The sequence below is a fragment of the Lepisma saccharinum genome, chromosome 18, assembly GCF_977018435.1.
Source record: "Lepisma saccharinum chromosome 18, izLepSacc3.1, whole genome shotgun sequence".
NCBI classification, from domain to species: Eukaryota; Metazoa; Arthropoda; class Insecta; order Zygentoma; family Lepismatidae; genus Lepisma; species Lepisma saccharinum.
In genome coordinates this window covers 47,892,456-47,907,534 of record NC_139246.1, presented here as the reverse complement: position 1 = coordinate 47,907,534, position 15,079 = coordinate 47,892,456, and the positions used below count along the sequence as shown (strand labels likewise).

The 15,079-nt window shown below is 36.6% G+C and overlaps 1 protein-coding gene across 1 annotated transcript in view; it reads right to left on the bottom strand.

Annotated features, from left to right (window-relative positions):
- Positions 1–513: 513 nt before the first annotated feature.
- The window catches only part of Polr3B (RNA polymerase III subunit RpIII128), a 127,091-nt gene continuing 112,525 nt past the window's right edge, over positions 514–15,079 (bottom strand). Inside the window, exons 20-21 of the mRNA XM_083140491.1 lie at positions 8,155–8,244; positions 514–755 (exon numbers count right to left, since the gene is read on the bottom strand). Coding sequence (XP_082996617.1) covers positions 626–755; positions 8,155–8,244 — 220 coding nt within the window. The 3' untranslated portion in view covers positions 514–625. The remainder of the gene's footprint in view (positions 756–8,154; positions 8,245–15,079) is intronic.

Here is a 15,079-nt window from a genome sequence, read left to right as displayed (position 1 = left end):
TACTACCACATTGTATTTGTGCATAGTTGTAATCATTAATTTGGGTAACACCCTAATTGCAATATTCAATTATCAAATTTGAATTGATACATTATTCTCAAACACTATAGTAAAAATAAGTAACTGAAGTAACACTGCTGTAAAAATATCAAACGACAGGAATCACGATAATAAATAACAGAATCTATTTTCTATTAAGTACAACTATCATGCTAGGGGCTTCTTTTGAATATCTTAAATAAAAATTGATTTAACCAACTATACATTTTTGCATGGCAATAATGGGATATCAAATGTGACTGTCCACACAGAAAATATTTCTCTACTCCTTCTCGCTCTCTCATTCACGTCTTTCCTGGCTATAGAGTACCACTCTTTGATGCATAACTGTTGGACAGTGACTCCTTTAATGTTGACATTAGAAACGTCTGAAATATAGAACAATGCAGAAACGGTGCTAAACCAAGTTATATATATAACACAGGAAGAAATATATAAGACAACTTGTGGTTTTCCTTGCAAAAGTTACCTTTAATTACTTTTTTTATTTACACATGGAAATGATTATTACATGTACAAAGAATCAAGCATTCTGAATTCGTTACGGAACTGAATCACTCTATTGTCAATCACAGTACTTGTCCAGTTTCAGTCTTGGGATTATATTCATTGACTGGAGTTCTTGGAACAGAAGCTTACAAGCATACGGTATGCGGATGGACGAAACTGATGCACTCGAACGACAGTTATGACACCTATAAATATAAGATTCATGAAAAGTGACAAGTAACACATAAAATCTACAACTGAAATGGAATGGATTTTACATTACAAAAATACAACAAGGTACAGTCACGGACACTTCTGGGTTATAACAATTTCATTAACTTTCAATGGAATCGTTACAACCCAGAAGTGTCCATGACTGTACAAGGTAAAATATCACTTTTATATGGGGCTGAGCCGATACACTTTGAACTGAAACTAATGCTGTCTACCAACATAACAAATCCCAAAAATTCTTCACTTTCTCATGACCTTTCTTTCCTTTTTCTTGATCTTTATCCCTTTTTGTATGTGTTTAATTGCCCCGTACTTAGGTATAGTTGTAAATTAAGAAAATAGATATTTTTATTCAATGAAAAACCAAATATTCAATTTTATCAAATTCCAGTACAGATATATAACAATGTAAATTGAAGAGCTTGGGTGTAAAACTTGGTAAGTGACATTTTGATCATTTCGGAATTTATTAAGAAAAAAGTTATTAGAAGCTATACTGTAGATAAATTGTTTTGTGTTGTGTTTACCAATTTCATAAGGCTTTACTGAGTCCAATGCAAATTGTATGACATGGCAATTTCACTCGAAAATTGAAGGATGGTACAATTTACTTTGTAAATCAAAAATTACCAAAATGTCCATGTTTTACACCCAAGCCCTTCAATTCACTATACTGTAAAAAAACAGCAAATTTTAACGATTCTAAGCAATTTAGAGTATTTAAACTTTTTAATAGTTTAAGAAGTAAAATATTCATAACATCACATAAAATGATCACTTAAATCACAACATCCACTTATCCTCACAACGTCATTATTAAAACTATACTCTGTCCTATCTATCTCTGGAACAAGTGAATGAAAACAAGTCTCTCTGCAAGTAGTGATCCGAGGCGGCTCCACCTATGAACACCTGTGAGGGAATGGGATTTCGTGGAAGACGAAAGCTACTGAAGTTACCAGCCCTCACAACAGCATGTACTGCTTCACTATGTAGACTCGATTCCCCCCTTCTCTGCGGCTGTGCACAGCCTTACTCCAAGGATTCCGGGGATAGAGTATAAGTAAGCATTTTGAATAATTTCCATAATATGAAGACTGCGAAAGTGTCAAGGACATTTTTGAGGACTCCCCAATACAACAAATCTGTGGAAAAGTATTGACTGGTAGGTACTAGTGATTATGTTCCATCTACAACCAATGATCTTGCCCAATATCAATGCACTGGTAACAGTACCAAATCAGCCTATTTTTTCTTGTTTTCTTTAAATAGGTAAAAATAAAACAACTATACATTTTATGCCCAAACAATTCCCTGTCTAGATATCTACCAAGTGCTTCAAAAAAATGTACACACACTTTAAAACATGATAAAAAACTCATATTCCCACCTGGGGGGATGAAATACGGTACAAATGTAGTGTGATGTTTGCTCAATAGATGGCAGCAGGTACCAGGGAGCTGGCATCACTATGTGGTCAGTGGCGAGTGATTTATATCAACAGTTGAACTTTAAGAGCGTAAGAATTTGTTAAAGTGGCACTGGAAATTTGAGAATGTGGTTGAAGTTCAGAGACAATGAGACGTGAGTATGGTACTGATCCCCCTTCACGGTTAACAACTGCTTGTATACTTGAGAAATTCGAACTGCATGGAACAGTGTGCAATGTGCACAAAGGCCGATTGGGGCATCCTCGCACAGCTACAAGTGATGAGTCCTCGGCTGCGGTACTGGAACGGTTTCACAGGTTTGCCACAAAAATCAACAAGGCAATGTGTATGTGTGAGAGTTGTGTAAGTGCTACTAGCATACTACGCATTCTGAAAAAAGGCAAGTTTAAAGTGTACATTCTCGGGCTGGTACAACAGTTAAGCGACGACAATCCAGATCGCAGGTTAAAATTTTGTGAATGGTTTCGGAACATGGTTTACACTGATTCAGGATTTGCGGGGATTGTAGTTTGGTCAGATGAGGCACAATTCAAGCTCAATGGAACTGTCAACAGACACAATTGTGTGAACCGGGCAGAAGATAGTTCCCTCATCACTGTTGAAAAGGCTGTGAATTTGCCTGGTGTAATTTTGTGGTGTGGGTTGCCATTGAAGAGACTCATTGAAATTGAATTTAAAATTTTGGGTGCGTCAGCACTTAAAGGTTATTTTGCACCCATCACATGATACGGGGTCCAGCCCCTTACCGTATCTAAAATAACATAAGTGCAATGTTGTGTCGTAACTAAAATATTAAAAATATTCTGATTTCGGTTAAAAGTTGAGGTTGTAAAGGGGCACTCAGCACACGCAAGGACAAAAACAGGACAACACACAGAATTATACTAGTCACGGTGAGTCGCAAGAGCCTGGGTAGTCTGCAAAATGCAGTCCAGGGGGTGTTATGTGGAAGTGAGGTTGACAATTGGGTGTACTATGTGGGAGGTCACCCCTTACACCCCTGGGGGAACTCATTGGATCTTTCTGTTTTGAAGGTAACGTAAACCTGCCATTCATGAACTATACGGCAATGAGAGGTTTTATTACCAACAAGATGGCGCCCCTCTGCACTATCACAGGGATGTAAGAGCACACCTTGATCAAAATGTACCAGGCCACTGGATAGGCCACAGGAGTCCAATCAAATTCCCTCCGTGCTTTCCAGATCTTACAACCCTCATTCTTTACTTATGGGGAACAGTAAAAGATAAGATGCACCACAGGAAACCAGATAACCTGGACACACTTTGGGACGAGATTAAAGCAGCGTGTGCAGAAATCCCACTGCGAACTTTGGTAAGTGTTGCTGAAGCAGTAGTGGTCCATACTCAGAGATGTAATGATGCTGGAGGTCATCAGCTTGAGCATTTATTGTAAACGTTTAGACCAGGAAAAAAGCATTGAAAAATCTTCAAACTGACTTGCAACCTTACTTTCAGGTAAATACACTTTTCTGTATGAAGACGTTTTAACATTTTTTTCTATTCCTGAAGTGTGTATACACTTTTTGAAGCACACTGTATGTTTATTTACAATTCAAATTAGGATGTAATATAGCTTTGGTTCTGTATTTCATTTGGTATAAGTGTAATAAATCTACATCCAAGATTCCTTTATCTTTCCAGTTTTACAAAATTTGATTTAAAGAATTTGTCTGGCTTTTTCACTGATCACTGTATTATACTGCTTGGTGAGACCTGGGAATTTTTTTTGCCTCAGACAAGATTCAAAAAAAAGCTTAAGATAATGGAAATGAATTCAAATTGAAATTTCTGTACTTGGAGTTAGCAATGTTGAGGTAGGCTGTCTTATGACCTAACTAATGTGATTAATAAGTGGTAATGTTACATTTCTAACTATGTAGTCACAATACAATAAGGCAGTGGTTCTCAACCATTTTCAGTCCCGGACCCACCTTGAAGAACATTACACTTCATGGGACACAGCATGGTTGCCGGCAGAATTACTTTGCATCCAGTTTATAATCATATTTTTGCTAACACTGAGTACTTTAAAAAGCCCTCTTTTACACTTGCTTAAACAAATTACACCTACTACTTCTTTCTAGGAAAGTCAATATGCAATTTAAAAGACTGATTTACTCTAGTCTAACATCTAAATAAACACACATGCTGAAATTTAAAACATTTCTTTTTTTCACTCACCGAACTGATGTGACGATTGGGGCTACCTTTTCCACATAAGTTGCAGAATGGTTCAGTTTCTTTCAATGGTGGTTAATTTAAATCGTAAATCTGAGTGCACATCAAGTCTATTTCTGTAGTTGTTTTTCACTTGAATCAGAGATGAAAATCCCTTTTCACACAAATATGAGGTGAAGAATGGCATGAACAACTTCAATGCCTCATTCAAAAGTTCAAGATACATACTTATCTTGTAAGAACTTATTGCTTCAAACAAAACAAAAATGACAGATGTTTGATTCTCTTGAGTTAAATAACAGGGAGATGCCAGTAAAAAGCAAAGGTAGAACGCGAATAACAGAAATGTAGAGTTTCGACTATGAACACCATGGGTTGAATGGAAAATGTTAAACCAATATATCTTATTTAAATGTAATAGGTTTTTAAGACACAGTAAATAAATTTTCAAACTCCAATTCGTGACCCAGCAGTCCATAGGTGGAGAAACGGTACAATAAGGGTTACGTGGTAGAGCTGTCTCCGAGCTGTTTTGTAAGTCCACTTCATGCACAGAAAAGCTAAGGCGATTACAAGGCGATGACATTACCACTACACTATCAGAGAGGCTGCCTGTGAAAAGTGGTTTGCAATCCATTTCCTGAATGCGAGGAACATGAAATTCACTGAAACTTATCATTGAGAACATGCTGTGAGTGATTCAGTGCTAGGGAGATGGGCGCAGCTCTGCTTGAAAATAACATGAACAGGAAACAACAGCCAACTTATAGTGAAGATGTTTAATCATGGTGCATAGTATGTTTCCCAGTTCAAATGCTTTCCACTTATTAGAAATGTGTAACTCAAATAGATGTGGATGAAGGAAACTATATGTAAGCTAAAACCTTAATTAACATTACATTAATATTAGTGTGACTAGCGCTACGTAAATTTTACGTACATGAAGGAATCTATTTTTAACACAACCTCTACATCATCAAAACAAAATGACGATTCTTTGTGAACATTATTTTATTTTCCTTATATTGGAATTTTATTCTTCATTTTAAAATGGATAAACATGGTTTTATTTAACATAGAATATTTTTAGAGAATGTCTTGATTGACAAGCCTGTACGTACATTAAGTAAGAATGAAGGCGAAAAGTTCGAACAATGAAAAACAATATTCATAACGCTGTAAATAAAGAACGGATGTAATTAAAAGTCTTACAAGAAAATAGTGCATGTTTTCAAAATCTAACTATCCAAATCAAATTTACAAATGTCAAAATTACGTGAAAGATTTTTCTGGTTTTACTACAGCTACGTAAAATTGACGCACAGTGAACAACATAACAAACCAAATCAAGACGATCAGCGCCTGCACCCTCCTTACCACAGTGCTGCCTCGCATCTGACAGAATGCCCAAGGCACTGCTAGGTGGAGGGGTGAGTGGGTGTGAGGTAAGGGAGGAAAAGCATACGTAAATTTTACATACAGTAGTGTTCTAGGGTTAACTATGTGCACTGCCAGTGTCAGTATTCAATTCTATTATAGTAAACCCTAGCGGCAGGATTCCTACATCCTACAGTTTAAAGTGGGATCTGAAAAACTATGTGCCTCCACCGGGTATTGAACCCAAGACTCCTTGATTACAAAAAGGATGACACTACCACTGTGCCATTGGGGAGGCCTGTGTATCAATATTTCTTCACATCTTTGTGATAGGGAATGTATTATTTAAGCTCATAATTTTGAGTGTTTATTAAACGTGTGCATCACGTAAGGTGAATGTTATTCCAAACTCATCCCTGCAAATCACCGAAAGTATCAGATTACAAACTGGAATGGGGATAAAGCTCCCCGATACAGTTTATTGTTGAAATAAAGTTCTTCTACATATTATACAAATCACAGTATAATAAAACTGGATGAAAATAAGACTAGAATTAAAATAATTGCAATAACAGAGTGGACACTCTAGCCTCTTAGGTTTTCAAGGGGAAACTTTCCAATTCAAGACTACAAGCATATGTTTTCTATATTTCAAGCTCATGTATTATCGCCTCTCACCCCCAGCACACAAATATATTAACAATATACAGTATCTGTGTGATTCCATCCTATCCAAAAATTGTAATTCAGTTCAATTAAATGATATATATATATATATATATATATATATATATATATATATATATCAGGTTCCTCTAAGAAATGTTAGCCGATATAATAATTATGAAAAAATGTTAATTGTATAAGGATTTCAAACTGAAATTTACCTCAACAACTTCGAGATATCTCATTTTGCAATATTCTTCAGTCTGTCAAATACATAGATTGTTCTGCAAAGGACACTAAGCAAGTAAACGGATTGAGATAATTCTGTTTTATTTTCAATGCAGCTTTCTTTTCCTTCCTTGATAAAAATAATATCTACAATGTGAAAAAAAACTTGCTTCATGGCATCCATAAATATGTATAAATTTAGCGAAATTTTGATTAATAAAGGTTGCAATTTTTCACGTCTATGGAGTAAAATTCATGCAGAATGCACACATAATTCCCGGAGTCAATAATTCATGCATAATCCCTGAATTCAAGGAACTCCCGATGAGTAGCCAGCCTGTTAAATTACATTATTTACAAAAAGTCCCAGTGGTTCAGTTGGAAGGGCATCTGAATGGGAGACCCTGGGTTCAATGCCTGAATGGGTGATTTAAAATGGAAACTTTTCGAACAACATACGTGTATTAACAGGCTCTGAGGCTCAACAAGGCTCTTGTCAACGAGTGCTTGGAAGCGACCCTGATCACATGAACTCCACCAGCATGGCAAAGATAGAGAATGCATGAAGCCCCACATCCTACATGCGTTCATGTCACATGGGATAGCATTTAGCTTTACCTTAATGAACAACAAATCAGTATGGAACAGAACAAAAATAGAGGTTAAGTCATTGTGTTGAACACAGTCTCTGCTCTGATATCCGTATCGTACCCAAGGCACTGGGTAAGAAGTTACAAGTCTTATGTTTGTCTTAACACAGCAAGAAGCAGAGAAAGGAATGCGGAATAAGCAATTAGGCAAACGATAGGTGAGTGACTTGAGAGACGGCTATGGAATGAGTGTTGGAATCGTGAGGGAGAGAGATCAGTTGGCGAGAATACGAGAGAGAGTAAGGACTGCGGATTGTGAGGGAGAGAGAAGTAAGTGGGAATCGATTATTGGACAATGGTGCATGAACAGATTGAATTCTGACGGGAAGGCCAGACAAGTGACAGTTGAGAGAACAAGTGTGGAAATAACCTTCATCTATTTGTGAGGCAAGTATTATCCTCTTCTTATCAATATCCATATCGGTTCAGTCATGGAGAGTACAGAAATCCAATTATTGCACGTGTCAATTATTTGCCATTCCTTTGAATGTAACCTTTCACATACATCACTTTAGGCTAAGCGAGTGTTAACCATCTGAAAGATGAATGATGAATAACCACATCACCCAATCAAAGATTCAAGGTTCTTGGTTCGATCCCAACGCAGTTTCAGCATTGTGTTACGTGGTGGAGCTACGAGCGAGCTCTTTAATTTTAATTTTTATTTTTAGATACATTTAATACACTCTTGGGTAGGGCATTGTATGCAACATAAAAGGTGTCTTAGAAGTGACAATATAATAAAATTTTGCAGCAATACAGGCAATATAAGTTGCAACATAATATCAAATTACTTACCACCCTGAATATCCTAACAATCCACATTGGTTGCAAACATCAACATCAAAGGCATCACTAGAAATCATCAGTCTTTCAAGAAGTAACATGCTGTAAAAAAATAAAATTAACTGTTCAGATTACTTCATATGTTAGCTGTTAATGAAATCACATTTTGTGTTTAATATATATTACAACTCTTATTGACAGTGCAACATTAGTATCAAGCTTTTTAATTCATTAAAACATAAAATAGACATCACCAAATAACAAAAAAATATCAAAAACTATTTTTACGAAAAGACTGACAGAAAACTTTTGCAATACTTATCAAATACCTACATATGGTAAGTGTATTCTATAGACCAGATATGAAATTGCAAATGCTCCTTAATGACATAATTTTTTAAAATAAGTAAAAGGTAACTGTGATGGCTTTTGCTTTGAAACAAACTGCATATTTAAGAAGTTTATAAAACCAGGGCACACGAATTTAATGTTTACATCCACAATATATATGGGGTTGGTCATACAGCACTGAATCCAGGCATTGCAGCTTTCCTGGCAACGTGATTCGAACAAGTGTTCTCGGATTATCAGCTACATTAAGTCGGTGTCCACCATTTCGAGTGAATACATTGCTCTCATACCCTGATACCATACCACACCCTGACGATGAGAACACCGACTTAACCTGGCTGATAACCGAGAACACTTGTTCGAAGCACTGAACCTCCAGTGATGTATGGCATTCACGTGGAGAATAAATGTTATATGTTTGAATGTAGATTTTGAATGGTTGTTATAAGTCCACTTTATGCACAAATATGCTAATCGGGACTAGACCTACAGCTTGAAGTGGAATCCAAACCAATGTGCAATTTCATTGAACCAGGGACCCCTTGATTACAAGGCCACTCTGCTATTGGGAAGTCACTTGCTGAGAAAGGGAAACTGTGGGTCACAACAGTGAGAACTGAGAAGGCTTGCCTGAACTGGGCACGCTGAAGCATGTGGTGGGTATAGGATGAAATACATGTACACGGATACTCCAGAAGAGTAGTCTCTCAGAAATGGATGTGCACGGTTCATACTACACCAGAACTTCCAGCAGAACATGCTGTTCTCGCCACGTTCAATCATTTACTGTTGCACTGTGTGTTTCAAGTTTGAAGCCAATACAAAACATATTTCATTTGATCTTTCTATCGCTTTTCTGTCAAATGTCATGGAATAATTGTAAGATAATAAGGGTAACCATGATAAAATTCAAGTATAATTCCTGGTTTCCAAGGGGAACTTTCCAAAACATTAAGGGCACAAACATGTACATTTAAAATATATAATTTAATAGCTTTTCTTGCATGTACGTATTGCTTGCATTCTAGAATTCTACGGATATTACAAGCACAAAAACACAGTTTTTGTCTTGATTTTTTTTTATCCCAGGAGAACACATGCTCCCTTCATCAGACATTTATTTTTAGTTTGACTAAAGATACAGTTATAACAATGGTTAAGAATTTTTAAAATAAATGTGTTTTTGTACTTGTAATAACCGTAGACTAAAAGACAAATAAATATATAATTTAAGGTGCAGAGTTTATATACATTTGCTATTTCACGCAGAACTCCCAAAGCCAATAATTCACGCATAATTCCTGGAATTCACGGAATTTCCGATGAGTAACCATCATGATAATACACAGTGGTATTTTATTTAGTTTTACGCATTACAAAATAAAACAGTAAATGTTGGTATTAAAGTATTTTTTTTTTTACTTTTGCTGTGAAGATGCTCCCACAACTTTTTCAAGTTTATACTACCAAGCTTACCAATACAGACAGACTGTTCATATTTTATTAGGGTACAGTGACTAGCAATGTATATCTTGGTAGTGTAAGCTTGAAAATGTAATGGGGAACCTGGACAAAGTGTTACAGTGAGAATAAAAATAACTTTGATGGTAACATATACTGCATTATTTTGTAATATTCAACAGTTCTTAGTGAAATTTTAAGAACAACACTGATTACATGTTGCTTTGTATTAACACTTTGCCAACTGACTTAAAAAGACTGTGTTTTTTTTCCACGGAGACTGAAGTTCTTTGCTGATTTTCAGAAAATCATAGAACATATGCTGCTAAATTTGTTTATTTTACCAAATCTTTATGAAATCTACATGACATCCTCTTTCCATAGATGTTACATGTTATATGCATTGTAATAAAAGTTACTGAAAACATACTTTCAATACATAATATAGAAATAATTAATAAAACATAACCTAAAAACTCTCTCTTCAGATTCAAAATCGTCACTAACTGCGAAATCTAAAACTGAATCCTCACAAAGAATTTCCATAATGCGCACATTCTCAGGAGTATAAGCTAAAGCTACACGATTCTGCACGAGTAAAAGTAAAATTCAGCAATGAAGAAAACACATCATCTTGTGGTTGCAATTTGAGAGGTGATTACAACACACATGCACGAGAGATGTTGTGCGATTATAATATGTAGTTCATTCACAATATGAGTGTGTAGCAAAGGACAGCCTATGCCCATTTCCCATCTTATTGGACAGTATACAATGGGCAATGATCATTGCATGTCCGGAATGTGTTAAAATCGTGATATTAACAAAATAGGCACAAAATCAACTGCGATTTTCACATTGGGAATTATGCAAAATACATAATTTAAAATGTGAACTGCATCACTCTGTACTACCACCAGCCTGCTTGTACAGCATGTAAATGCCACATAACAAAATATCAAAATTACAGATGGGACAGATTAATTGGTATTCTATCGGTATTGGCCAATATAGGGATATCGTTGTATTGGTTTACTGGAAAAATTACAGATTATTTTACCGTTCCAATATGCATATAAATATCTTATAATTTACATAATCTCCATTCCCTACTTTACATAAAAAGTAAATTTCTAAATATGGATCTACTGTCGCATTGCAGTCACCCAGAAACACATTTAATAAGAAGGTCAATGAACCATTCAGGTTCTTCAAGGACCATTTGGAATATTATATCAGTTATTGGTAGGGGCATGCATATTTCGTTAATGACGAAAACATGAAATGTGAAGAAACACATTGTAGTGTTAATTTTTCATGTCTTTGAAAGGTGTGAGGTGCATTTAACTACCATATTTTGTCACAAAATGATGCGAAATGAACTGCAAAATGCGATATAAGCTCTCAAACACGAAATTTAGAGTATATATTTACCAATGTGACACCTTCTGAGGTTTGAATTATCCTGTATTTTATGCAAATCATAGAAAATTGATTCATTCTGATGCAAATCACAAAAAAAATAATTAATTCTACTGTAAATATTTGAAAAGCAAAAAATGGACTCCTTTACACAGGAATAATCTTAGTACTTTGGGTGGGGGTGGGAAGGAGGTGACATGTGAAACGACCGATATTAGTGTGGAAACCATAGTTTTCGAGGCCGCTAAGATGAATAGTGACACACACAATGCCGTTCAACTTCAAGTTCATTTTACACTACAGTTAGAATTCATTATTTTCCTGTCTTTAATGGAAGATTGGGATAAATAAATCGCCGGGCAATCAGTAATCGAAAACTACCCACATTAGTGTGGAATCCATAGTTTTCGGGGTCGCTAAGATGAATAGTGACACTCCCAATCCGGTTCGACTCCACGTTCGTCACCTATCGGCATTGGGGATGAGAGGAGGTTGAAAAATAAAATGTCAAAAATGACCTACATTAGTGTGGAATTCATAGTTTTTGGGGTAGCTAAAATGAATAGTGACACTCCCAATACCGTTCGACTCCAAGTTCATCACCTATCGACATGGGGGGGGGGGGGGTGAAAAATAGTTTTCAGAGTCGCTAAGCTAATTGGTGACATTCACGATGAAATCAAATTAGTTACATATAGTTAGAATTCATTATTTTTCTGTCTAATAGAAGAGTTGGATAAATAAATACCCGGGCAATTCCGGGCAATCAGCTAGTAATAATAATAAAAAAGGAAAAAGAAGATAACCTTTTATATTAGATTATATTAATTAATAATAAGTGTATACATGTATGTTCATGGTTATGACCACACTTACAGTGTTACAAATTTAATTTAATTTGTTCATGTTTTTGAAATTTTCTTTAATACCCAGTCTCTATGGTGGCTACTGGATTCCAGCAGATTCCACGTCAAGCAATTTTCAAGTTAAAATTTCTACAAGTTTGTGGTCCCTAATCTGGGATTTATTATTATCTCGAGAGTTTAACTCCCGAAAAACTTAAAGAAACTTTAGTCACAATTTAATGTGGGGTTCTGATATTATTCTTTTACAGTTTATTTTCATTATCGTTATTACGCTATTATACTATTTTATCCCTAGAGATGGTTTTTAGGTCATTCTTCATCTTTGACGACTTCTCTCCGGGCAACCTTCATGGCTCTCCACAGGCTGATTGGGCAGACGTAACCCTCTCCTGGCGGCGGCTCCTTGTCTCCCAGTGGACACTCTGAAGTTTCTCCTTCGGGAGGAATCTTCCGGTGCCGACTCCTCTTCTTCTTCCTCTGGTATCTTCTCCTGATGCGATTGTGACTGTCTCTGGGGAGGGCAAGTGGGGACTTGGTTCTGTATCCTGCTGCTTCTACGAGACTCATGTTGGGAAGGGGGGCTTGAGGGCACCGGGTTTCCGGTTCCGTCAGGTACTTCCGCAACTCGATATTAGACACTAAGTCTGCGAGGTCACATAACTTCTTTACATGTTCGTTCCTTATCAGTTCAAAGATGTTATTATTTGGCAGGTCTCTTCTGGCCGATATTATCTGTTCATCAGAGGCAGGGCAGGAAAAAACTCTATGTTCTGGCGTGTCTCTTTCCATCAGGCAGTCTCGGCACACGTCGGTTCCCCTTTTACCTATTTTTGTGAGGTAACTCCCGTATGGTCCGTGCTCTGTTAGAAGATGTATCAGCCCTCTGGATGGCGTGATAACCCTGTTAGAACGTTCTCCTGCGTGCAGGGGAGGAAGTTATGCAGTCTTCTACCCTTCTCGCACTCCTCCCATTCTCGCTGCCAGTCTCGATGAATCTTCGCCTTGATCTCCTGGACGGTGGGGAGGAATTCTCCCATTTGTTCGGTTATCTCCCTCTTGTTTCCATGTTTGAAGTGATAAGTCATTGCACTCAGCTTAATTTGATAATCAATTGGCAAAATTCCCATTATGACAAACAGTGCTTCCGACGAAGTAGTTTTAAAAGCCCCAGTAATACTGAGAATTACTTTCCTGTAAGATCCTAGCTTAGGAGCGTATGTTATTTTGTGCAATGATGATGAGGCCCACGCCGATGCCCCATAAGTGATGATTGAAAAGTAAATGGATCCTAGATAAGTTTCTATAACAGATGGAGGAAGTCCGTAGCTGTTGGATGCTATGGTAGCTATTTTCTTTATGAGAGCTTCCCCTTTGGAAGTTATGTTCTCAATATGGGTTTTGAAAAGTAAACCCTCTTCCAGCGTTACCCCAAAGTATTTATTCATCGTTGCCCTTTTTATTGATTTGCCTTTCATTCTTATTACTGGGTTCCGATGTTGGCTAAATTTTCCTTTCAAAACTATGTATTTGGTCTTTGTATCCGATAATTTTAATTTAGCTTTATCACATCATTGTGTCAATTTTTGTAATGTGGTAGTAGTATTTTTCTCAATTTCTGATCTTGAGTTTCCTGTGGTGATAATTATCAGATCATCGGCGTAGGCTATGCACTTAACTACTTCTCGTTTTTCTTGCAAGGTCTTAATGCAAGGTTCGAAGTTTACGTTCCATAGATGGGGTCCCAAAACGGAGTCCTGTGGCAACCCTTTGTCATAGTTTTAGCAATATCTTCGTCCGGAATTTGTAGGGTGATTTTTCGAGTAAGTGGGGCCACCAAACGCCCCAGTTATGTCCGCCAGTGTTGCCAGCACACAGTGGTGGCTGGCAGCTAGTATGATGGGGTAGATCAAGAAATCGAAAAAATTTCGCTAGCATATGTCATAGAAATCTAATGAAAGAGGTAATTTTAATGGAACTTTGTTTACTAAAATTGCAGACAAAAATTCAGAGTTCCTAAGATTGGTTTATTTTACTTCGCATTTGTACTGCTTTTGGCTAATCGCGAAGATAAGGATGAGTGAACACTCGCAAAGAACACCAATGACCAGGCCGAGATTCGAACCTGCAATCCCTGGCATTGTAGCATGCTGTGCGGAGTTCGGCGAGAGTTTCTAGGAAATAAATGAGACTATTAAAATTTCTACGCCTGTCACCTTTACCATTTTTTTGATATTTTTAAATAGGATTGATGTTTAAATCTGGCATTGGACAGGCAAGTAGTTTAACTTTTAATTTAATATCGTATAGTACCTTGGAAAACGGTGTATGTAATAATGCTCTAATCTGACTCACCTTTACTAACTACCCTTCCTTTCACACACCATCGGACACTTTCACTTCACTAAAAAGAAAAACAATTAGAGACACCGAGTTGATCACGGTATTCTCGCCTTGCTTTGTTTATAATTTGCAACTCCATCAACAATCGGTGTTACTAACAACTGAAATATGATTATCTGCTAAATGAAATGTAGATCTACAATTTTTAGAATTCAATGCAAGAAATTGAATTATATCTCCAAGTGAAATTCTTACACTGATAGATTTTCCGTGTGATTTTTTACAAATATTAAAGTAAAAAATCACCTGGTGATGCGAATTCGCTTTGATATTTGATACCAATAAAGTACCGATCAGGGTGGCTACAAACAAGCAGAAATGAAATTCCCTGACTTTTCCAGGTTTTCCACGACAAAATTTACATTTTTCCCTGACAATTACAAACTAAACTAAATCGATGTTTTTGCAAATGGAAATAATAAACTCATAAGATCCAC